At 62.1% G+C, this 24105-nt stretch overlaps 2 protein-coding genes across 8 annotated transcripts in view; one reads left to right on the plus strand and one right to left on the minus strand.

Moving 5' to 3' along the window:
- PRDM16 (PR/SET domain 16) overlaps positions 1–24105 on the plus strand; it is a 314028-nt gene that overhangs the window by 123006 nt on the left and 166917 nt on the right. The gene's annotated exons all lie outside the window — the stretch shown is intronic.
- On the minus strand, positions 13267–22260 carry LOC107179265. 7 transcript variants are annotated; one of them, XM_042996262.1, is made up of 6 exons: positions 21687–22260; positions 21135–21186; positions 20301–20402; positions 18813–19024; positions 18423–18538; positions 17132–18315 (listed from the first exon to the last, which is right to left on the minus strand). In XM_042996262.1, exons 3-6 carry the CDS (start codon positions 20332–20334, stop codon positions 17865–17867), a joined length of 813 nt encoding a protein of 270 aa, XP_042852196.1. In that variant the 5' UTR covers positions 20335–20402; positions 21135–21186; positions 21687–22260; the 3' UTR covers positions 17132–17864. The 7 variants fall into 7 exon arrangements, 4 of the variants coding, with proteins under 4 accessions (XP_042852196.1, XP_042852197.1, XP_015391298.1 ...); XM_042996263.1 differs by having other exon boundaries at positions 21135–21275; XR_006221132.1 differs by lacking the exons at positions 17132–18315; positions 18423–18538; positions 18813–19024; positions 20301–20402 and adding an exon at positions 13267–13738.

The raw sequence follows: 24105 nt of genomic DNA on the forward strand, positions 1-24105 counted from the left end.
ACGAGGCCTCACCGCCCCCCATTCGTCCTGCAAGTACAGATCATTATCAAGGCCGCTTGGCCTGGTACATTAATTTGGAAGCACGCAGGCCAGAGGGAGTGGCCGGTGAGCTGAAGGAACGGCCAGGCGAGCCGTGGCCAGACGCATGTCCGCGTCTCCCGTGGCCACGCGGTCGGACTCGTCTGGAACCTCTGGTTCTTGTTCCGCCAGCCCCTTCTCCGGAGGGCGCACAGCCGGCGTAAGGCACTCAACACTGCCGGGCGAAAATGTGTTTCTCCATAAACAGTTTATTACAAAAGGGGGAAATAAGAAAGAAGGATCAGGGTCTCCCTGTTCAGATAAGTGCCTTTTCACTTGGCTCTCCTGTCGGACACAAACCAGAAACTTCTGGTTTCTGACAAACCTGTCAACCCCCAACCCCACCTCTCCTTCTGAGCAAACATAGTGCCTTTTCCATCCAAATGGCCCTGGGAGCCCAGAGCAATGGAAACTTCCAGGAGCTGATTTCCGAAGTGAGAGCCCAGGTCAGACTCGCCGGCCCGGGAGCCCCAGGCCTGGGGCAGGAGCCAGAAACCCGAGGCGGCCCCCGACCCCGCCCGCTGGGCTGGCGGCATCCACATCGCACGTGATACACCCAGAGACGGAGGCACAACCTTGACCTTGGCCCGGGAGACCGTGGTGCAGCGTGCTGGGCAGGTGGACACGCACCCTCTCGCTGGGCGGGGCCTAGGAGCCTAGGGGATGCCCCAGGTGCCCGTCCCCCAGCCATCCCCGCACCCCGGGACCCCCTGAACTCAGGGTCGGCAACAGCAGGCCTGAGACTGGGGGTGGGGGGGGGATGGCTTTGGAGGCTGTCGTCACGGGGACCCTTCGAAGACACCACCCCGTCTGCGCACGCCTCCCTGATCTGCCCCGATGGCCACTCATGAGCTCTGGGTTGAGAATTCAGTCCCAACTGAAGGCCTGTCCCCGGGCGTTCTTTGCTGTTCTACAAATAAGTAGGTATGCAAGCAGGGTGGGATGGGATAGAGGACGGAAGGGCCAGACCCTGTCCCGGGCTGGCAGGCAACACTAGGCCCCATCAGGAGGAGGGCGGGGCAAGCCCCAGCCGAAGGCGGGGTCCGCCGTGGTCCCCTCGGACCATCCCTCTGGGCCAGAGGCCCCTCTGCACGGCGGGCTGGGGCCGGCCGGTCTGGGAGGTGGGAGCGGGCAGGTGGGCTCGCGCTCCCTCCGCCGGGCAGATCGGGGTCCGGGCCCCTCCCGGTGCCTCGTTCCCGGGGCACCCGTCTGCGTGCCCGTCCGTCAGCGCCGCCTCCCCTCTGCCCTTTCCCACTGGGCGTGGACGGACGGCTGCGGCCTTCTCACTGCCATCCCTGCCCTCCGCCTCGGGGTGCCCTCGGGCCCTCTGATTTCCCCCTGGCTCTCACAGATTCTGCCCGTGTCTGCACCCTCATTAATCAATGTCAAGCACGGCATCAGCAACAAGGCCCGCATTCTTCCGCGGCCCCCTCAGCCTCATACATCCCATTGTTCTAGGCCGATTCAGATGGCAAGAAAACAGCCCATGCAGCACATAAAAGAGATGAGACAAAAATGAAAAGAATCGAGGAGAGAAAAGAGGAGGCATTTTTCCCCCTGAAACACTCGAATAAATACTCGGCAATGATAATTTAAATTATTCATACATTTATGAAAACAGCCATTGAAAAGTGAAGTGTATGATGCTCTTTGTCTATTTTTCTTGTCTCTTGTTCGGGATTAATCTTTACTGTAATCCGGGCCGGCCGTGCCCCCCTCACAAAGGCCACACTCTCTTTCCATGGGAAAAATGTTTCCGCATATCCCAGTGAGAAGTCGAGGGGCGGGGGGGATATTTGTGCTGATGTGGCAATCGCGGGGCCCTCGCGACGCTGGACGGGCTGTGTCCAAATAGTGTCCGACGAACAAAAAGCACAGAGTGGTTCTCACGTCCGTGTCAGCGCCATGGGGCCGGGGAGCCTGGCGGCCGCACGGAGCATGCGTGCCGGCCCGTGCGGCCCCTGCCCCCCTCCACTCTCCACGTGACAGCCCGCGGGGAGGGCCACGACGCACGGACACGCTGCATCCCAGCGGCCGGTGGCTTCACGGGGGTCCTGTGGCCCCCCCCCCCGGGCCTTCTGGGTGGCCGTCACCTGCCAGACCCCGCCTAGAGGGGCAGACCCCCAGACCTGAAGGGGGAGCCACGAGCCACGCTGTCCTTGGGCCACATATGGCCTCATGCAGTGAAGGCCCAGGCCCAAACCTGAGGTCGGGGAACTTGAAATCATTCTCGGCATCACAAAGCCTGGGGCCACCGGCAGCCAGAGGACGCAGGTTGCTCACGGTCCCTTCCCGGGGCCACCACTGCCTTCCACGGCACGAAGCCACCACCCCGGGGTCATGCCGCCTTCCTCCGTGCGGTCCCACTCCCAGCCCGGAGCCAGAAATGTCGAGTTTATGTAACACCCTCCCTCCAGTGCTCCCTGATCCAAGTTTTGGTGTTTTCAAAGCTCATTCCAACCCGGGTTAAAGAGGCCCAAAGTGGAATTCGCCCCCACGCGGGATTCCGCTAGGAAGCTGTGGTTTTCGCAGTGTGTGAGCTGTCCAGCAGCGATTTCTTTTCACTGGAAAGGACCCAGCATCACCTCGGCGTGGTGGCCGGCGTGCCAGATGGCCGGCACGGGCCTTTGAACTGGCGAGTGGGTGGGTGTAGCGATGGTGAGGCGTCCGAGGCTCAGGGACTATCTTGGTTCAGGCAGCCGGGCCCAGGTGTGAGGCTGCCCGCACCCGCGAGCCGCTCCCGTGGACGCTCACAGGTCTGGAAAGGGACCGGGACGCCTGGGAACAGCCCTCCTGGTTGGATTTATGGCTCCTCTGGCTTGGGCCAGGTCAGGGAACCGGAGGAAAACCGCTCCTTTCGGCTCCTCGTTCGGGAGGAAAACAGATCCGTGGAGCGGCCCGGAGCACACACGAGCCACTGGGGGACCTGGCAGGGGTGCAGACGGCCGGGGCGGGGGGCACTCGGGGCCTCCTGGCACCGCGGCCGGGCAGTGACTTCCCAGAGCAAACCGTCGTCACCTGGCTCACTCCTCCTCCTTCACCTACCCCTGTGCAGCTCATCCCCGTACTTCCCTGGTTGTCTTTCGAACCTGGGGGATGCCATTGAGGGGGCACAGCCCGCTTCCCTCCAGGTCCCCCCAAGTCCCGGCCTGGAGTGGCTGCCTCGCCCCGTCTTCTGCCCAAGGGTGGGGGGCGCCGCTCACCCCCAGCACCGTCCCCCCAGACGAGGTGCGGGGCCCCTTGGCGACACAGCCCTGTCCCTCCCCGTCTCTCCCTCCCTCCTCTGCCACCGATGTTGGGGTCTGGGAAGGTGGCCAAATGCCACCGAGGACACCAGAGCAATAAATCATCCCCTGGTCCAACATCTGCAGGCCCCGGGGGCTAGCCCCTTGCCGCTGCGGACCCCCCCCACCCCGGCCCCCTCTGACAAAACACCTATTGTCGTGGCGAGGGAAGAAGAGTCATTTCCACTTACAAAGGGCCTCTGAAGCCAAGTCGTGGACGCCAAAGGAGATGCCTGGCTCTCGGCGGGGAGCCTACAGCACACTCTTTCTTCCTCCCTGGTTCATACTTTTCCTCTCTCGTGGGGGTCCCCCAAAGCCTTTCATTCCGGCTTCATATTCACATAAAGACATCAAGAAAAAAAAACCCAGCAGAAAGAATTATTAAGCAGGGCTGTCAAATGCTTTATCAGAAAAGCAGGGAGGGGGAGCAGGGTAACCCTTTCTGCGCTGGCCTGGCTCCTGAGAGACCCCGGGCGTCCCGAGGGGGAGCCCGGGCCACGGGGGAGCCCGGGGGCGGGGGTGGGGCGGCCACGGTCAACGCCACGCACTCACGCGCACGCCCGCGGCGACGCCGGCACGGGCGTGCGGGCACAGGCGTGCGTGTGTGTGTACGTGCACAGGTGGGTGTGCTCCGGCCTATTTACAAGCAGATTTCCAAATCACTGCGCTCCGTCTAAAGGTCCTGGCCCACTTTCCTCAGGGAGGGACACTCCGGGCCTTCCACGTGGTTCTTCCTTTGTTCCAATCAGCAGAAAACGCCTCCTTCCCTTCCCCGCCCCGGCAGGCGCCTCTGCCCCCCGTTATCCAGGAGCGGGGGTCTTTCCCACCCTTGGAAGGGAGGGCTGGCTGAAACCAGCAGCCGCCTTGAGGCCGGAGGAAGTCCCTCCCAGGGCGCACACGGGACACGGGACGGGACGAGGGGGGGTGACCCTCCCCACACAGATTCAGGATCCATGTGACCCGGCTGGCTTTTCCAGAGAGGAGACGTTTCTGTGCTTAGGAGAGGTGTGGGCTGCCCTCGGCCATTAACCCCTGATTTTCTGCTCCCCTCCTCTCGGCAAAGCGCAGTCTCACCAGCTCGTCCCAGACGGTTTCGCCACCTGCCCGGTCCTGGTGGTTTTCCGAAGGTGCACGGGGGCTCTGGGAACCGCTCTCCCAGAGGAGGGGTCCCGGGCCCGGAGGGAGGCCGCGAGGGAGGGGCGCCCCCGGCACCCTGCCACCAGGAAGCCCCTTAGAATTTGTGGCGAGGGGCACCCCAGGGTGGGGAGCGTCTCGGGATGCATTTTCAACGCAGCCTCCCGGTGCACAGAAACCAAAAACCGCATGCCGACAAACGGCTCCCTCGGCAAACATTTTTATTTCCAATTAGCAAAAGAAAAATTGCTAATTTGCTGCAGTCGGGCCGGGCTGACGTCTCAATCTGCAGAGTGTCAGTGCCGTGAAAGAAAATGTTTCACACTGTGCCGGCGAGAGCGAGCCTCTCTAAAGAGGGTCAGGGCAGCGGGCCCAGAAACCAGATTGACTGGCCACAGTGCTAAATTACTCACACAAGACACACATTGTCTGCCATGCCAGCTCCCGGAGGACCTGCTTTCTCTTTCTTTCCCCTCGGAGCTGGGGCGGGGGAAGGGGTCCGAGCGTGGGAGGAGAGGCCAGGGGCTGGCGTGCCTTTGGTAGGGGCAGGATCATCTTCGGGGAACGGAGAGAGGCAGAAGTTAATTATTACCCAGGGCTGTCTGCGGTGTTCGGGAACAGGACGATAAAATTCTCCCAGAGCCCGGCCGCAGCTTTGCACCCGGGAGATTCGGTTCAAGATAATGTCCCATGGGAGTTAATAACTGAACAGGCCCAGGAGAGGGCCGGCTCTGACGTTGCTTCTCAAGGCAACCGTAACCAACCGCCGCGGCCCGTTACCGTCCAGCACCCTGGGCGGGTGCGTGAGTGCGCGTTGGGGGGTATCACCTCCCCGCCGTGGGAGAGCCTTGGGTGGGTCCCCCCCAGAAAAGCCACGTCTCCTCTGGGCTTCAGGACCTCGGGATCCATGGGGTCAGGGTAGAATGAGGATCCAGCTGACAGGGGCTCCTCGGGGAAATAAGGAGGCAGTCACGCTGGCCACAGATGTTTGGCGCTGAGGTAATAATGAACGTCTCTTGAAACCCATTGACCACGTAACCTCAGACAATAAAAGCCTCCGGGTAGCTCTTGGAGGACAGGCTTGCCTACATCTCCAGACACGAGCCTCGTTTTGAGCAGACGGTCCTTCCGCGCCCACGGGAGCTGGGGGTGAAAGCGCTCTGTTCCCTGAGCTCAGCCCACGCCGGCTCCCCATCTGCAGGGCCTTCCTCCCCGCGTCGCTGTCGTTCTAGATCCTACCGTTCTCCCAGCCCGTGCAAACGGGGCTTCTTCCAGGAAGTGTCCTCGGGGCTGTGGAGCCACAGGGGGCGTGTGCCGAGGCTGTGCTGTGACCCGGTCCAGGCGCACCCGCGGGGCCGGTCCGGGAGGCACCGTCAGGCGTCCTCTGTGACCTCTGCCTCCGGTCAGCTCATCGGGCGTTAGACCAGGTCCCACGCAGGGCCTGGAGCAGCTCGGCGGGCGAGCAGCTGGAGGGGGCCGAGAGACCTGGGACCAGCTATAGGTCCCGGGACCCGGGGCCTCAGGAGCACCTGGCCCGACCGTGCTTGGATCCTGCTGCCCACCTGGGCTGGTTCTCTGCCACCCGAGGGGCAGAGGTGCCCCCCGGAATGGTCTAGAAGAGGCCAGCCTCGGAAGTGGTTCTCGTCAGTGCCAGGCAAGGAGGCTGCTCAGTCCCCCGGTGGCCCCTGGGGTGTCCGGGACCAAGAGAGCTCTGTGATGCTGGCGATGGAAGGAGCTCCACGGAGGCCAGGCAGATGGCAATGCCGAGCCAGGGGCAGTGTGGAGGCACGGGGGCCCAGGCTCCACCTGCGTGGGGAGGGGCCCTGCTCTCCTCCCCGAGGGACAGGCTGCCTGGGCAGGAAAGGGCAGCCAGCTCGGGATGACCGTCAGCACCCAGCAGAGCCGGCTCCCGTCAGCCTGCGGGCGCTCAGTGCCAGGACACTCGCCGTGCGCGGTCGAGTCAGGCAGACCACGTGCGGGGACCAGGCAGCGCCCCGGCAGGGACGGTTAGGCGAGGGACTGCGGTCGTCGGGCCAGGTCCGGCCCTGGAAGCCCGGCTGGCCACGGCTGATGTCTGCGTCGGACCCACCGTGCACAACTCTGGCACAGAAGGAGACATGGGAGAAAGTTCTGGCAGGCCCCGCCGCCTTTGCCACACTCCGGTCTGTAAGGAAACAGCCTCTAGGCTCAGGAAGCAGAGGCCTGGACTCGGGTCCAGGTTCTGGTGCACTGTGGCCTCAGACAAGGCACCTAACCTCTCTGAGCATCTGCCTCAAAGCGTGAGGGAGGGGACCCACCCGGCCCGCGCACGTGGGACCTCACGGACAAGATGTGAACGGGTGCCAGGGTGTGTTGTCTTCGTGCAGACGAGGAAGGAGGCCGAGTCCCCTGTCCCAAGCGGGCCCTGCCTGGGACACGGTGTTTTCTCCAGTCGAAACAGAGTTAGGGCCAGGCCGTCAGCCATGGAAAAGTCTTCATCTGCCACGCTCACAGCACCGCTCCCGAGGCACAGAGGTGCTCGTGGGTCCCCTTCCTGCCGGGCCCTGAGCTGTGCAGACCCTGTACACGGGGGGGACACACGCATGCACACGAGGACACGTTTGTGTGCACACACATACACACTCGCGTGGACACACACGTACACGCCCGCGTGGACACTCACACCTTCACACCCAGCGTGCACACTCACACGTACACACACTCGCGTGGATGCACACATGCACGCACCCACATGGACACACACCCACCTGGAGACACACGTACACACCCAGCGTGGACGCTCACATGCACACACCCAGCGTGCACACTCACACGTACACACGCTCGTGTGGACGCACACACGTACACACACCAGCATGGACGTAGGCGCTTGTGCACACAGAACGCATGCCCTCTCACGCACACACACTCGCATGTGCGTGCAGGCACACATAAGTTCACTCTTCTCTCAGAGTCCCAGGACCTGGAGACCCTCAGAGGTGACCTGCTGTGACGTAGGCTCAGGAGAAGCCCGAGAGGCTGGAATGTGGCACCAGAAGCCTCCGGAAGCTGGCTGGCCATGCTTCTGCTCCCCGCACCCCAGAACACGCACTGCTCCCCGACAGAGGCCCACAGACCCGGCGCTGGCACCGTGGGAGGGAAGGGAGGGCCGTCTCAGGTGCACTCACAGGGCTGGGCGTCCGTGGCAGGAGCCGCGACCTCGAGCGCGGGTCCCATCGGGCCCATCCCCCGACAAAGCAAATTGCCCAGAGGAAGAGACCTACCTGCCCCCAGGCCTGCTGGCCCCCGCTCGGGCGGCCAGGCCCGGGATGTGCTTCCCTGGGCTCCTCCCCTTCCTGAGGACAAGCCTCTGCCCCTCCCCCATCAGCGCTTTGTCAGGAGTCGCTCCCTCCTGGCCGGGCTTCCGGTGGTGGCCCCTGTCGGGTCGTGCCCGCGGACAGCGCTGCCTCATGCCAGCGCCCCAGCAAGTGTGCCTTGCTCCCCAGCTCCCGTGCAGGGCAGGGCCTGCTGCGTGCCCTGGCTGTCCTCCGGGTCACCGGGAGACTCCACCAACATTGAAGCCAGGGCCCGAACCCGTGACGGGTGGCGGGCCTGGACACCGGCATTTCGCAAGGCCTCCGGGCGTTTCCAACGTGCGGCCGGAGCCGGGGACGGGGACCGGAGCCCCACCCGCAGCACCGTGGCCACACTCCGTGCTCTGTCTTTGCCGCGCACGCCTGCCCTCCCTCGGCCGATGGTTTCCACGCCCTGAAGTTTACGCATTTTGCCCCCAAAGGGGACCGGAGAAAGTGTGCGGCCAGCTCGCCCTGCCACGCAGCCCCGGAAGGCCTGCTCCCAGCTCGGGGGCGTTCGGACGGGCAGACGGACGGCGTGTGTGGGGCCTGTGGGGGCGGCTGCCTGGGACCACCGGCCCGGGGGCGCACCGTGTCCTGGGAGTGAGCTGACACAGCCCAGATGACTCTCCCTGTCTCCACCGCCACCAAAATAAAGGCCTCTTTCTCCTGTTAGGGAATTATCACCTGGCTGTAGCCGGGGTAGAGCTAATCACGGCGTGGATTAGGGAGCCGTATCGATCTTCGCGGTGAGCAAACACCGCCTGAGCCGAGCGCCTCTTATCTTCTGATACAGGAGGTGCTGATGAGCCGAAGTCCACCCTTTGTCCCGGCTCCGTCCCGGCCCCGTGGGGTGGCACTTCCCCCACAGCCGTGCCAGCACCACACATTTTGTTTTAAATGGTGACAAGAGGGAGAAAGACCTTCCGGCCATCAAGGTTCTCGGCATTAAATCCAGGGTAAATCTGCTTGGGTTTGGGTTTTTTTTTCCCCCCCCTTTAGATCAAATTGAACTCCTGCGAAGCTCGCTTCTCCTCTCTCGGGCCGCAGGGAAATACCCATCAATTTGAATATTTGGAGCACATAGAAATAATCACCACCTCAGGAGCAAATTTCTCAGTAAATCACGGACCTGGTGCCGAGTGTCACGCGGGCCCGGCGTCCGGCGCGCTCAGCCGTGGCCGCGGCCGCGGACCGTGCGACCGGAGTAAGGAGCCGACCCCGGCCTCGCGGCCCCGGGTCCCCTGTCGCATCGCTTTTCTCAGCCCGTGAACGGATGAGAGAGAACGCCGGATTTCCAACCCCACCCCCTTTCGCAAATATTAAGATAAACGGTATCGCTTTCGAAAATTTAAAATATAATAGGAAATCCATTCTCCAATTCACCAATCAAGGGATTTGTCTTTCAGGGAAGCTCTTATGGCAGAGAGAGAGGCAGTAATACATCAGCCCGTTCTGCCCCTCAAATAGATAATCAATTTCCCTGAAAGCATCAATAATCAGAGTGGACATTTATGGCCCCTCGGATGGTTTATCTCTGGGGCTGGGGACGGCAGGGCCGTGACGAATACCAAATCTGCCAGGGAACACAATTAAATGCTGGACGGATAAAGGATTTTATATTGTGCACCAAAAAAAGCAATCAAATTCATAATTGAACTCCATTGCATGAAATCAGGTAGAAATAAATATAACAGCCTAAACATATCGCTTGAGTCCCCGTGTTATAGGTCAGGCAAGAGTGTTGCCAAGACTCCATTTCTTTATCCCCGTGGGGGCCGTCGCCTGCCCCTTTCCCGAGTGACCCAGGCTGCACGTGGCCCACGGCGGCCCCCTCCCCACCCCCCGCACCTGCCCTTCTCCCGTGGGCAGAGCACACGCTCTGTCTGCCTTGGCTCACCTAGCGCCTGCATCAGCCAGGCCCCCGGGGACCGGGAGGCCGACGAGTTAAGCCTGCGGGTAGCTGGGCTCCACGGGACTAGAGAGCGAGCTCGGCTGCCCTCCTGGGGAGGGAGCCCCTTACCACCGGGGCAAGCAGGGGCCCGCCTCGAGATGACCCTGAGCTGGCCCAGCTAGAATGCTGGGAGAGAGACTGTAAAAATCACGACCTGGGGATTCTCGTCTCTGGAGAGTTTGCTCCTTGCCATCAGGCCATCAGGCACAGCATCTCAGGGGCTCTGGGCTCGGGGTGGGGTGCTCTGGGTCAGAGCAAAAAGCCGGTAAGGCCAAAGGGTAATCACTTCCGCAGCTGGTCACTGGGTTTCCCCTGGGTGGGGGGAGAGTTGTGTGTCAGGGGGACACCGTTAGTTCCTGGTGGGGAGTCGTGTGTTGTGGGGACACCGTTAGTTGCTGGGGGGGAGTCGTGTGTCGTGGGGACATCATTAGTTCTGGGGGGGGAGTAGCATGTGGAAGGGAACAATGTTAGTTCCTGGGGGGGGAGTCGTGTGTCATGGGGACACCGTTAGTTCCTGGTGGGGAGTCGTGTGTCATGGGGACACCGTTAGTTCCTGGTGGGGGGTCGTGTGTTGTGGGGACACCGTTAGTTGCTGGGGGAGGAGTTGTCTGTGGGGGGGACACTGCTAGTTCCTGGGGGGGGAGTCGTGTGTTGTGGGGACACCGTTAGTTGCTGGGGGGGAGTCGTGTGTCGTGGGGACATCGTTAGTTCCTGGGGGGGAGTCGTGTGTCGTGGGGACACCGTTAGTTGCTGGGGGGGGAGTCGTGTGTCCTGGGGACACCGTTAGTTCCTGGGGGGGAATCGTGTGTTGTGGGGACACCGTTAGTTGCTGGGGGGGGAGTCATGTGTCGGGGGGACACCGTTAGTTCCTTGGGGGGAAGTCGTGTGTTGTGGGGACACTGTTAGTTCCTGGGGGGGGGAGTTGTGTGTGGGGGGGACACCATTAGTTCCTGGGGGGGGGGAGTCGTGTGTCATGGGGACACCGTTAGTTCCTGGGGAGGGAGTCGTGTGTCATGGGGACACCGTTAGTTCCTGGGGAGGGAGTCATGTGTTGTGGGGACATCGTTAGTTCTGGGGGGGGGAGTCGTGTGTCTGGGGGACACTGTTAGTTGCTGGGGGGGGAGTTGTCTGTGGGGGGGACACCGTTAGTTCCTAGGGGGGAGTTGTCTGTGGGGGGGGGACACCGTTAGTTCCTGGGGGGGGAGTCGTGTGTCGTGGGAACACCGTTAGTTGCTGGGGGGGGGGGAGTTGTGTGTGTGGGGACACCGTTAGTTGCTGGGGGGGAGTCGTGTGTCGTGGGGACACCGTTAGTTCCTGGGGGGGAGTCGTGTGTCGTGGGGACATCGTTAGTTCTGGTGGGGGGAGTAGCATGTGGAAGGGAACGTTAGTTCCTGGGGGGGAGTCATGTGTTGTAGGGACACTGTTAGTTCCTGGGGGGGGAGTTGTGTGTGTGGGGGACACCATTAGTTCCTGGGGGAGAGTCATGTGTCGTGGGGACATCGTTAGTTCCTAGGGGGGGAGTCGTGTGTCGTGGGAACACCATTAGTTGCTGGGGAGGGAGTTGTGTGTGTGGGGGACACCGTTAGTTGCTGGGGGGGAGTCGTGTGTCCTGGGGACACCGTTAGTTCCTGGGGGGGAATCGTGTGTTGTGGGGACACCGTTAGTTGCTGGGGGGGGGAGTCATGTGTCGGGGGGACACCGTTAGTTCCTGGGGGGGAAGTCGTGTGTTGTGGGGACACTGTTAGTTCCTGGGGGGGGGAGTTGTGTGTGGGGGGGACACTGTTAGTTCCTGGGGGGGGAGTTGTGTGTGGGGGGGACACCATTAGTTCCTGGGGGGGAGTCGTGTGTCATGGGGACACCGTTAGTTCCTGGGGGGGAATCGTGTGTTGTGGGGACACCGTTAGTTGCTGGGGGGGGGAGTCGTGTGTCGGGGGGACACCGTTAGTTCCTGGGGGGGAAGTCGTGTGTTGTGGGGACACTGTTAGTTCCTGGGGGGGGGAGTTGTGTGTGGGGGGGACACTGTTAGTTCCTGGGGGGGGAGTTGTGTGTGGGGGGGACACCATTAGTTCCTGGGGGGGGAGTCGTGTGTCATGGGGACACCGTTAGTTCCTGGGGGGGAGTCGTGTGTCGTGGGGACACCGTTAGTTGCTGGGGGGGGAGTCGTGTGTCCTGGGGACACCGTTAGTTCCTGGGGGGGAATCGTGTGTTGTGGGGACACCGTTAGTTGCTGGGGGGGGAGTCATGTGTCGGGGGGACACCGTTAGTTCCTTGGGGGGAAGTCGTGTGTTGTGGGGACACTGTTAGTTCCTGGGGGGGGGAGTTGTGTGTGGGGGGGACACCATTAGTTCCTGGGGGGGGGGGAGTCGTGTGTCATGGGGACACCGTTAGTTCCTGGGGAGGGAGTCGTGTGTCATGGGGACACCGTTAGTTCCTGGGGAGGGAGTCATGTGTTGTGGGGACATCGTTAGTTCTGGGGGGGGGAGTCGTGTGTCTGGGGGACACTGTTAGTTGCTGGGGGGGGAGTTGTCTGTGGGGGGGACACCGTTAGTTCCTAGGGGGGAGTTGTCTGTGGGGGGGGGACACCGTTAGTTCCTGGGGGGGGAGTCGTGTGTCGTGGGAACACCGTTAGTTGCTGGGGGGGGGGGAGTTGTGTGTGTGGGGACACCGTTAGTTGCTGGGGGGGAGTCGTGTGTCGTGGGGACACCGTTAGTTCCTGGGGGGGAGTCGTGTGTCGTGGGGACATCGTTAGTTCTGGTGGGGGGAGTAGCATGTGGAAGGGAACGTTAGTTCCTGGGGGGGAGTCATGTGTTGTAGGGACACTGTTAGTTCCTGGGGGGGGAGTTGTGTGTGGGGGGGACACCATTAGTTCCTGGGGGGGGAGTCGTGTGTCATGGGGACACCGTTAGTTCCTGGGGGGGGAAGTCGTGTGTTGTGGGGACACTGTTAGTTCCTGGGGGGGGGAGTTGTGTGTGGGGGGGACACCATTAGTTCCTGGGGGGGGAGTTGTGTGTGGGGGGGACACCATTAGTTCCTGGGGGAGAGTCATGTGTCGTGGGGACACCGTTAGTTCTGGGGGGGGAGTCGTGTGTCGTGGGGACACCGTTAGCTCCGGGGGGGAGTTGTGTGTGGGGGGGACACCGTTAGTTCCTGGGGGGGGAGTTGTGTGTGTGGGGGACACCATTAGTTCCTGGGGGGGGAGTTGTGTGTGGGGGGGACACCATTAGTTCCTGGGGGAGAGTCATGTGTCGTGGGGACACCGTTAGTTCTGGGGGGGGCGTCGTGTGTCGTGGGGACACCATTAGCTCTGGGGGGGAGTTGTGTGTGGGGGGGACACCGTTAGTTCCTGGGGGGGATGTCGTGTGTCATGGGGAGACCGTTAGTTGCTGGGGGGGGAGTCATGTGTCGGGGGGACACCATTAGTTCCTGGGGGGGGAGTCGTGTGTGTCAGGGGGACACCATTAGTTCCTGCGGGGGTGTTGTGTTGGGGGACACCGTTCGGTCCCGTGCAGGTCTGCGTGGGCTAGGTGAACCTGATTTTCCAAAGAGCCTTGAAAAATGTTAGCGTTTAAGGTCACATACACTTGGCAAAATACGGCTTTTAGTTTGGAAGGGAAAAAGGCATAAAGGGCATTTTGGACACAAAATAGCTCTTTAAAACAGCATTTTGATGAGTTAAGTATAAATAAATCAGAAACACACGGATTTCATTTCCTTTAAAATACCCGCGGGCTCAAACACTAGCGGGAAAAGTGCCTGGCAAACGGTGGTTTGGGATTTTGACAAACCCAGATATTTTGAAGAGGTTTCTGAAATGTTTGCAGCCAGGGTCTCCTCGCCCGTCCCGCCTCCCGTGAGCACCGCGCGGGCTCCTCCCGTCTGCCCCGGCCGATGGGCACACGCACGCACGGGGAGAATCAGGAAAGACGATGCTTTCAGGCGTACAGATCTGAACTTTCCTTTGACACGGAACGGAAAAAAAAAGAAACAAAAAAACAATGAGAATCCTACTCGAAGGAGGCGAAAAAAGGCTGCGTCCAAAATGGGCACCGGAACAAAGTCGGCATCTGGACTCAAAGTGGGAAACCCAGGCGCGGCCCCCCGAAGTGTCTGATCGCCAAGGACAGGCTCCCAGAGCACAGACAAGCCCCAGGGACAGCCAGACGTGTGGGCAGGGCGCAGACACGGCCATCGACCCTCAAGGGCCACCTTTTTCCCTCTGGAGGAGCCGAGCGCATTTGGTGGGGGTGATTCTCCCGCGTCCGTGCCGCAGGGGTGAGAGCCATAACCAGCCTGGATCCCTGCGGTGGCCCCTTCCAGGACAAGGCTTGGCCTGCGGAGTGGGGACAGTGCCAGGCGGGTGGGCAGGTTCAAGGACGTGTCGTGAAACGGCGGCTGCCTCCTTCAGGCGGCTCAGGTGCTAGGAACCGGGGCCAGACGGCCTTCCTTCCCGTCCAGAACCAGGGACGGCTGGCAGGGGGTCGTCGGGGGAACCCCTGTTCCGAGTGTGCTAAGCCTCCTGATGAACAAAATACATACAAATAAAGCAAAACAAGAGTAGGGGGACCAAAAAGTTGGCTGACCAAAAAGCAGGGGGAGGGGGTGGGCTGAGACTCACAGAGCATAGTCCGCGGTTTTATAGGCCAGTAGGACTGTCCCGCGGGCAAAGCAGAAGGGCCCCAGTCACGTCGTGCTGCGGTCGCTTCCAACACGGGCTCTCCCGGCGGACGTCCCGCAGCCCGATCATTCCGACGAGGCCGCAGCCGGCTCTGGGGGTGGATGCGCTGTGCACACACGCGGCCCGCAGCCCGAAGGTCTTATCTAGAACATCTGGCCCCGTGGAGGCCGTCTTCGCGTCTCCGAAACCTAACTGCTCGCTCGGAGACGTAAACAGAAAAGCTGCCTGGAGGAGGACCGCCCTGAGACATCTTTCCCCACAATGTTCCTTTTGGCGTCCGATTAGAAAAAAAAACTTGCAATCAATCCTCAAAGTTGGATTTTTTTGATTTTCTGCAGAATTGGGCTCGGAGTGTTTAATAACCAGGTTCCTCACTGCTTGGCCTCTCAGTTTATAATAAAAATAAACATCTCCCGTCCTGATGTAGCAGGCCAGGCCAGCAGCCGAGAGGAGCAGCGCGGGCGCACTTGAACTCCACACACGCGAACCTCGGCGCCCGCGCAGAGCCAGGTCCCGGGCGGGACCCCAGGGATGGAGTGTGTCCCCCGCTGATCGGTGAGCACTTCACTTAATTGTGTGGTGCTGTTCCAATCATAGGCCAACGCCTTTCTCTTTAAGACCAAGACGGGACAAAGCCTCAAATTACTAATTACGCGAATACAGTGTCTTTTGCTAATTGGATTGGTTAACGTCAGTTAACAAGGCACTTTAAGGACAGGGATGTGGTATGAAAGAGGCAATTCATACGTTTCATAATAGGCTAATAACTGTCAGTGATGAGTAATCAGCCACGGTCGCATGTGCCCACCGACCGACCCACCGTCGGACTGTCTCTCCGGGTCTTGGGACGCCTGCGACAAACTCCGTCCCGGGAGCGCACGGGGCCGTGAGGCCTGCAGCCCCGCCAGGGCTCGGCGGTGCCCGGGGACCACAGCCCCGGTGGCTGCCTGCACAGCCTGCCCGCCAGAGACAGAGTGAAGCCCCGTTATGTCCATTATTTATGAAGGAGCCTCTGGTTAAGCGGTCAGGAAGGGGAACCGGAGTCCCGCGTCCTTGTCCTGAGGCCAGAGGCTTGGCTGTTTTACTCAGTGACCCTGGGCAAGCTCCTTGACCTTTGCCGGCCCCAGTCAACTCAGCTGGAAAATTGGGTAAAAAGATTGTGGTGTCTTTCAGGCGTGAGCTGCTGAGCAGAGGTGCTCGGGGAGGCAGGACTGTGACAGCGAGGAGCTCAGGGACGGACCGTGACGGGGCCTGCCGCTCGCTCTTATCGGCCGACGCCGAAAGGAGAACAGGACCCGTGGGCCCAAAAGTGGGCCCTGGAAGCTGGATCGGGGCCCAGCTCTGGGAGCGGCTCGGTGAGGGCAACGGCCAAATCCCCTCGCTGGCCGCGGAAAGCCTCCTGCGGGCGGCTGTGTCCCGAGCTCTGGCTCCCGGGGGGGCTCTGAGCGCAGGTGCTGGCCTAGGGCCTCCTGCACTCCTCCTCTGCTTCTGTTTTGAGATGTGGCCTCTTGGCTACATCTGAGTTTTACAGTTTTATTCAAATAAACCTTTTTCCATTAGGGGAAAACAAGACAAAAAAAGAATCTCCCGCCAGGAGGCCGCCCCCGTGCTGGTGACGCTGGTCCAATCTGAGGACGTCCCTCCTCGAAGGAGAGCCCGGGGGAGGCCCTGTCCACGGCCACATGCACCGCCCCGGGGGACAGAAGCACAGAGTTTCCAGGGAGGGGAGGAAAAACCCATGAAGGTCCGTGAACACGTTTGCCTTCGGAAACAAAACGTCTCAAGTGTGCAGTGGGGGACGGGCCCCCCAAATCTTCTGCTTTAACCTGCAACCCCCGGGCAGCCCCCACTGACAGGGTTCTACGGCGGATGCTTGAACCACAGGGGCTTGGCGGGCCCACTTATACGCGGGTTTTTTTCCTCATTCAAGGCAGTGCGTTACGGTATTTCCTCTTCCCTGTGATTTTCTTAGTATCGTTTTCTTTCCTCTAGCGGACCTTATCGTAAGATCGTACGACACGATACACGTAACACGCAAGCTCTGTGTAAACCGACTGTTTCGGTGACCGGTAGGGCTTCCGTCAACAGCAGGCTGTTAGTTAAGTTTGGGGAGGGGTCGAAAGTTATACTCAGCTTTTCGGGGGGCCGGCGCTCCCAGACCGCGTGTTTCTGAAGGGTCAACTGTGTCCGTTACGCACACGAATGTGCCGTCATGAAGCCCGCGAGGCCAAGCACAACACCCCACACCGGAGGTCAGAGAAGGGACCTTTTGTACCTCCCTGGACCGCCGTCCATTTCTGCGGGCAAAAGGGACGCTGTGGCAGCCGCCCCGGGAAGAGGGGTCGTGGCCCAGCCGAGACGAGAGTCCAGGCAAAGGGTCAGCCAGAACGGGGGTCTCGGCTTGCTCTGCCTTCCCAGGGGCTCGTTCCAGAAGCTGGCCTGGGGAGGGAACGGCGGGTCAAGCTGAGGCTTGACCGGGAGTCCAGGTGAGCGGTGTCCTTAGCGAAGCGTGGCGTCTTTGCCCAGGAGCCCGCCCACCCGGAACGCCGTCCCTCGCGTCTACCTGTCAGACCCTCGTCTGTTTACCCCGGCCGCCAGGGTCTCTGCCGCGTGGGGATGTCCCGGCGCACCTGCTCTCCCTCTCTCCCCCTCCCTTGTTCCCTCTCTCCTGGGGTGGGGCCATGCTGGCCTCCACACCCGCAGGCAGTGCTTTCACAGACCCTCCCGTGGCCCCCGCCTGGCACACTGCAGCTCGCGCTTCAGTCTTCGGAAAGAACAAACACATTATGCCATCGACCAAAATCCCCCAGCTCCGAGAATGGAGTCGAAGTCCAACTGCGTCCAAGAACATTTCTGAAAAGGCGGCCGATGTTTTCCCGAGGCTCTTTTTGCCCTGCACGGGCTGCGTGACCCAGCTTCCCTGGAAGCGGGTGTCCTGCCGGCCGGCTCAGGGGATCCTCCAAGAGACAGATGGCGGCGGCCTGCGGGTGCCCGGCCGTCTTCCCGTGCGCCCCCGCCCCCACCACGGCCCAGGGAGCCGCGTGCGCTCTGTGCTGCACCGTCCCCCCTGAGCTAATGGGGGTCATCTTCCTGAGTGCACCCCGCACACAGACAGTGACCTCGTCACATTAAACTGACAGGCGCACACACAGCCAGCGAGCATCCAGGGGCCGTCCACCCCCATCGGGGCTGCCGGGCTGCGGCAATCGCGTCCAGGCCGGCAGGCGCTCTTGCCGTGGTCTCCGGGCTCATCCGAGCGCCTTCCCGTCCAGATGCCTCCAGGGTCTGTGAACTCAGTGGCTTGTTCCAGCTTCAGGGAAACCAGGACCACGGAGAGGAAGGAGGGAGGTGTGCACACTTTTCCTGGACGCAGGCCCCAGGACAGCGGTGGGGTTCAGAGCCTGTTCTCAGAACCGGGCAGGGTTCTCCTCTTCCTCAGACGGTGACACGGCCCCAGGACCTGCACACGTGCTGGCCACCTTTGCGGAGCAGGGCAAGGCGACGTGGGAGAAGACTGCACTGTGCGCAGGGGTGCGGGGGAAAAGCAGGGGCTTTGGCCTCTGTCTTTGGCCGGTACTCACCCTGCAGCTGCCTGTGAGGTGTTGCTGTGGCTGAGGCGGGACAGGCAGCGGTTGGGGCCGCAGGATAACCCCCCCAGCCCACATCATCATGAAGTGAAATCGCCAGAGGACAGTTTGGGGGCCCGAGCTCCGTAGCTGAGGATCCCCACCCAGACAGCTGCCTCCATCGGCACCTGCCGTGTGGTTCCTAATGTTCCAGCCGCTCTCTGGAAGGCGGTTTCGAGGCCACTCTCCAGAAGGCGGTTTCGAGGCCACTGTCCAGAAGGCGGTTTCGAGGCTGCCAATTACAATAGCCTTCCAGGTCCCCAGATGTTACGAGGACACCCCCCCGCCCCGAGGCGTCTGGGGATGAGCCTGCGCCCCTGCCCCCGGAAGGGACCGTACCGCATCTCAGGGGAGGCCGAACACCCAGCGGAGCCCAGAGGCCGGAGGCAGAAACTCCAAGTGGCGGCTTGGGCCTCGCTTTGCGCCAACTTTGCGCCAACTTTGAGAGCCTCTCCCTGTCGGAAAACAGGCAGGGACACAAAGAAAGAAAGGGAAACGAACAGAGCAGCTTCAGACTGCGTCCGATTTCACACCGACTTTCCCTGGCGGGAGGCTACAGCTGAGAATGCGCTCCCCGCGGTCCCCAGGCCGCGCGGCCGCAGCTGTCGGCAGGATCAGGTGTTCTTGGGAACTCTGCCCGCCGGGCTCGCTGGCCACCCCTCTCCCACCTGCCTGGAGGGTCCCCTCGTGGTGGCCGCAGACCTGGGGCATCGGAACTGAAAAACCTACGACCTTTCTTCCGCGTGGAGTCCTGCCTCGATGCTGGGCGTCCTCCACCCTGGGACGGGAGGGCGGCCTCTGCCCGTGCAAGCCTCTCGTTCCCACAGAATGTTCAGGAAGCCTTGTGCCTGCATCTGCGGCTTGCAGCTGGATGGGAGAGCTCCCATCTCCGTCCTCTGGGAAGCCGCGTCTGCCGCAGGCCCGGGGTCGGCGCGCTTCTCCTGTAAAAGGCCAGATGGGGCTCCGAGCCCGGGTTCTCCGTGCCGCTCCTGGGGCATTGCCCCGCTCCGCGAAGGTTCCGGAAGGGAGAGGGTGAGGCTGACGCTCCATGTTAGCCAGAAGCCCTCGAGGGCCCCAGGGTGGGAAGCAGTCCTCCAGGATTCCCCGTGGGCACCTCCGACCCCCGACCCTGAGCTGGAAATGCAGGAGGCTGGAGCCTTGCTGGTTCCACCTGCCCCCCCCCGCACCCCCCCCAAGCAAGCCTGGCCGCGGGGTTCCCGGCCTCGGGGGACAGTCGCGCGGATGCCGCTGGATTCCGAGCGCTGCCCATTTTTCACAGCGGATCAGCGCCGAGTTCCCCCACACAGCTGCTGCTGTAATTGGGTCCCGTTAGGAAGTGTGCGGTCTCGTCTGGTGGCCCTCTGCCTCCCCCACCCCCACGCACGGGGGTCTCGAGTCAGCCCGGCAGCTGTGACCAAACACCCGGGCACTCGGGGCTCTGCCGCGAGGCCTCCTCCCCACAGATCGGGAACATTCTTTGTGGGAGACAAAGTCCAGCTCCTTTGCGTCACGCCCCCTCCCTGCCCCCAGCCCCCCACCGGGTCTCCGAATGGAGCCCGTCTTGAGGCCGTGTGACCCAGAGACTCAGCGCGCGGCCCGGCCCGAATCCCAGCCGCTCGTCAGCTGTGCCACGCCACTCGGTCTCCCTGAGCTCAGCGTTCCCAGGGGCGGGTGGGGGACCCGGGGGCGGGAAGGTCAGGAGTGCAGACCGTTGTCTTTCTGGTTTCACCACCTTGCGAGGGTGCAGAATCCGACGGTGAGGGAGGGTCCACGATATTTGCCGACTGGATAGATGGGATAATTAAACAGTAAGGACGTGAGGCCAGAATTTGATGGGGGGAGAGGCCTTCTGTCCCCCACGTCGTCACCCCAAGGGGAGGGTGACGAGTGGTGGCTGTGAGTTGGTGCTCCGTCCTTCCGCAATCCCCGGGAAGCTCTGTCTGCCCCCATTTTTATGGGAATTGGAATTCGGTTCTGCTTTGAAATGTGGAGGGGTGATCTGGAGTCTCCCACCTTCCGATGACGAGAGCTTACCCCAAACCCCGGAGGGGTGGGAACTCCTAGCCCATGAGGAGCCTGAGTCCTGGGGGCTCCCCTGGGGAAGGGGCAAGTTCAACATCGGCCCAGCCCATCCCCCTGGACCTTGCGGCTTGGGGCTTCCCCACTAGCGTGTCTGGGCAGCCATCGCCTGGAGATCTGTGACCCCTTCGTACTCACGTATGATTATTAAGGATAATCTTAAGAAACACATTATCAGTAGGCAGGGTCAAGGTGAAGTGCGTTAATACGATTCTGTCGATACCCAGGTTGTTTCTGTAACTAAAGAGGGTTGAGGATAGGAGACAAATGTGCAGATAGAACCCATAACTCACTCCGTGATTTATTTTTCCCCTCGGGAGGCACTGAGGTGCCAAGTCCCCGGAGGGCTGCCTCAGAGTCCCCGAGGCGGCTTCTGGGACGGGCTGTCATGGAGACGTCCAGACGCAGCCCCGCCCGTTCCCTGGGGGGACACTGCCTGGCACCCAGCTCAGCACAGACGTGCACAGGGCTGTCAGTGAGTGCCTTCCGGAGCAAGGCGAGGCCGGCCCATGGGGCCCTCGGAGGACAAGTGTTCCAGACCTGCGTTGGGAGAGTCCCCTCGGGCTTGTCGTCCACAGAGCTGAGTGTTGATTTAAGGAAATGGAGAAATTAGCCCCAAAGCCACGTTGTGCCCTGTATGCACCGACACTCACCACGGACAAACACAATGTTCGCGGGCTGCCCGGAACATGAAAGAACATTCTAGAATATCTGGCCGGGCTATGTTAAGTGTCTGAGTGGCTGCTAAAGAATGGGGACAGGCACCTGTCAGCCCCCCCCACCACCCCGCTTTGTTTGTCTTGGCAAAGCCCGGAGCCCTCAGCTCTTTGAAGCTCTTGGAAATGCTCGCATTAGGCATTTTCGTTAATTTATCTCCGTGTACCGGGGGCGTGTCAGACTCCCAGATGACCTAGGCCTGTGTGTGATAGTTGTGTGGGTTTTCTCTTTAGGGATCTTATCCCTCATACATACCTGCCTTCTGGGAGGGGGGCCTCCTGTGGGTCAAGCCTTGGTGGCTCTCCTCCTGCAGAGGGACCAAATGAGGGTCTCCTGGGACGGCGGCCTTTCGGTGCTCCACCCCAGACAGTCCCGGGCAACGAGACGCTGGTCCCCCTGCGTCGGGGGCGGATAGACACAGAGAGGCTGCCCCCTGGTATCGGGGCCTGGGAGGACCACCTCCACTGGCGTGGCTCAGATCCACCGGGGCCCCCTCCTGTCCTCCACCTGGACATCAGAGGAGCTGTGCTCTGTGCCCCTCGGACCTTGCTGTCTGATGGCCAGGCACCTGCCCAGACGCCCAGCCTAGCAAGGGGAGACCCCCGCTCCTACATGGCACAGCTTCTAGGATAGCTGTATAGGCACCCAGCCCCCAAGATCACAGAGAATTGCCCTGGGCGTGGGGTCCGGGCCCCCCGCAGCGGGGATGACCTGGCTGCCCCCTCCCACCATCGGGCTGGCACTGGGGAGAGTGCCCGGGACAGCGTTTTGGTGAGCCCTCCACGAAGGGTTCCCACATTCACTCACCTGCTCACCTCTGTTGGGTCTGGGTTCTACAGCTGTTTCTGCTCCGGGACAACCACACTGGGGTCTCAGACCCTGCCCTTGACCTTAGCACCCACCTGATCCAGGGGGAGCAGGCAGACAGGGCAGCCAGTTGGGGAGATTTTGAGACCCACACGTTCCCTTCTGTGTGCGCTCAGAGGGGCTGGGAAACATTCAGAGCGACGGAGGACAGTGAGTGAGGCCACCGGGGGCCCCATAGAACCACCCACTTTCCGCAGCACAGGGGTGTGCGGTCTCCTCTGTCAGCCCCGCCCCCCAGGTCCCCCTCTGCAGGGTCCGCGACCTCCCAAATCCACACGGCTCCTTCCAGCTCGTGGCTTTTCTCCTCTTGAACCCGAGCGCTTGGAAGGAAGCCCGGGCGCCAGCTCCAGGAACCAGCAGCCCTGCGGAACTTTCTCCCCGTTTCCGGGGCGTGCGTGTCCAGTTCCTGGGCTTGGCTGTCGCTCGGCTCCTGGACGTGCCAGAGCTTCCCTTTCTGACGGCGGAAGTTATGACTTGTCATGACTCATTGATTGGAAGTGCCACGCGTCCCCGGCTCTCGTGATTTACGTGCTCTTCCTCTGGGGACATCAATCTTCCGGAAGCAGGAGGAGGAAGCCGTCTGCCAGGGGCCATGTGCAGTGCTGGGCACACGTCTCCTCAGGACAAGGGCCTGCGAGGCCGCCCCGGGCCTGAACCTCAGCTCACAGCCCGGCAGAGAAGGGGCTCAGAACCTGATATTCCTGTGGGGTCGGTGGCCTCGTCCGGCCTGGTCAGTGTGGTCAGCACCCCGGCCAGGGCGCCCTCACTGGCCTGTGCCACCAGCAAGTCCTCTCCGCGCCCAGAGCCCAGCCTGGCATAAAGCCGCAGCCAGGAAAGAAGGAAGGGGGCCTGTGGTATGGGAGCCCAGAGTCCTGTCCCGCTCCAAGCCGAGCCGCTTCTGCAGGGAGGGGGGCGGGGGGTGGCGGCCTGAGATCTGAGCTGCCCCGGGTACTGCGAGCGTCACTTTTGGGAGGAGCCTCACGCTTGGCCTCACGGGCAATTCAGAGCCTTGGTCGGAAAGGCCCCAGTGCTCCAGAGGTTGGGATGTGCTGAGCCGGGGGTCCCCTGTACCCTCTCATCTCTGAGCTTCTGTGGGAGTGTCGGTCCGGAGAGAGAGGGAGCCCCTGCAGACACCACAGCCCCCAGGGGAGGTGGTCAGCCCGAGGCCTGCCCCCAGCTCTGCCCGTGTCCCCGTGGCATTAGATGCAGGGGACAAAGCAAATCCTAGCTGGGGCAGGCCAGCGGCTGGCGGGAGTGAGGGGCAGGAGCTGTCACCCGGGGGCCTCTGTGGTTCTGGGCCACAGACCTGCTGTCCGCTCAGGGAGCATGTGCATGAGGTCAGCCAGGGAGCTGAACTGTTGACAAGGTGGCTTTGGGGGCGGGAGGGAGTGGGGGCTGGGCTGGTGGCACCGCCTTTCTTTCTCTGGGTCCTTTATCGGGAAGACGGGCGGTTGAGGGGCTGCGTCTCTGTCTGGGAGACCTGGGAGCGGAGGCCGGGCCGGTCCACAGCCGTGCTGCCTTCTGTCTTCCTTCGCCCCGTCCCGCCCTCCGACTGGGCCCTGTCCCACGGGCCCCCGTCACCTGGATCTTGGCAGCCCGGGCTCACATCCCCTGTGCGGATGCGGGACGATGCGGGACGATGGCTCTGCCTCTGAGCTTCCCCCTCCCTTTCACGGAGAGACGACAACCCTTCCTAAGACGGCTGCTCCACGTCTTAATGTGTCACGTGAGACAGGTGTGCCGCCCGGCCCCGCCAGCCCTGGGTCCTCCTCTGTCCCCCTGTTGTCGTCCAGGCAGCCCCCGGTGGGTCCGCAGCTACTGGTGGGAACCAGGGGGCCCGGAAGCCTGAGCGCTGGCTGCCGGGAGCCCAGCATGGCAGGCCCACCTGCGGTGAACGGGGAAGACGCCCTGAGAGCGACTCAGAGCAGGCGTGCGGACTGCGGTCATGCAGGGACGGGGGGGCTGCGGTCACGGAGGGACGGGGGGGACTGCGGTCACACAGGGACGGGGGGATTGCGGTTATGGAGGGACAGAGGGGACTGCAGTCAAGGAGGGAAGGGGGACTGCGGTCATGCAGGGACAGGGGACGCTGTGGTCATGCAGGGACGGAGGGGCTGCGGTCACGGAGGGACGGGGAGACTGCAGTCGTGCAGGGACAGGGGACGCTGCGGTCATGCAGGGATGGGGGGGTTGCGGTCACACAAGGACAGTGGAACTGAGGTCACGCAGGGACGGGGAGGCTGTGGTCACACAGGGACGTGGGGGCTGCGGTCATGGAGGGACGGGGGGGCTGTGGTCATGGAGGGACGGGGGGACTGTGGTCATGGAGGGACGGGGGGATTGCGGTTATGGAGGGACA

The sequence above is a fragment of the Panthera tigris genome, chromosome C1 (assembly GCF_018350195.1).
Source record: "Panthera tigris isolate Pti1 chromosome C1, P.tigris_Pti1_mat1.1, whole genome shotgun sequence".
NCBI classification, from domain to species: Eukaryota; Metazoa; Chordata; class Mammalia; order Carnivora; family Felidae; genus Panthera; species Panthera tigris.

Coding starts and splice junctions, on each gene's coding strand:
- LOC107179265 (XM_042996262.1), bottom strand. CDS start 20,334: ATGTGTTTCTTAAGATTATCCTTAATAATCATAC. Junction 18,539..18,812: donor CTCCACGCGGAAGAAAGGTC/GTAGGTTTTTCA, acceptor GTTTTCCGACAG/GGAGAGGCTCTCAAAGTTGG. Junction 18,316..18,422: donor TCGGCCTCCCCTGAGATGCG/GTACGGTCCCTT, acceptor TGTAATTGGCAG/CCTCGAAACCGCCTTCTGGA.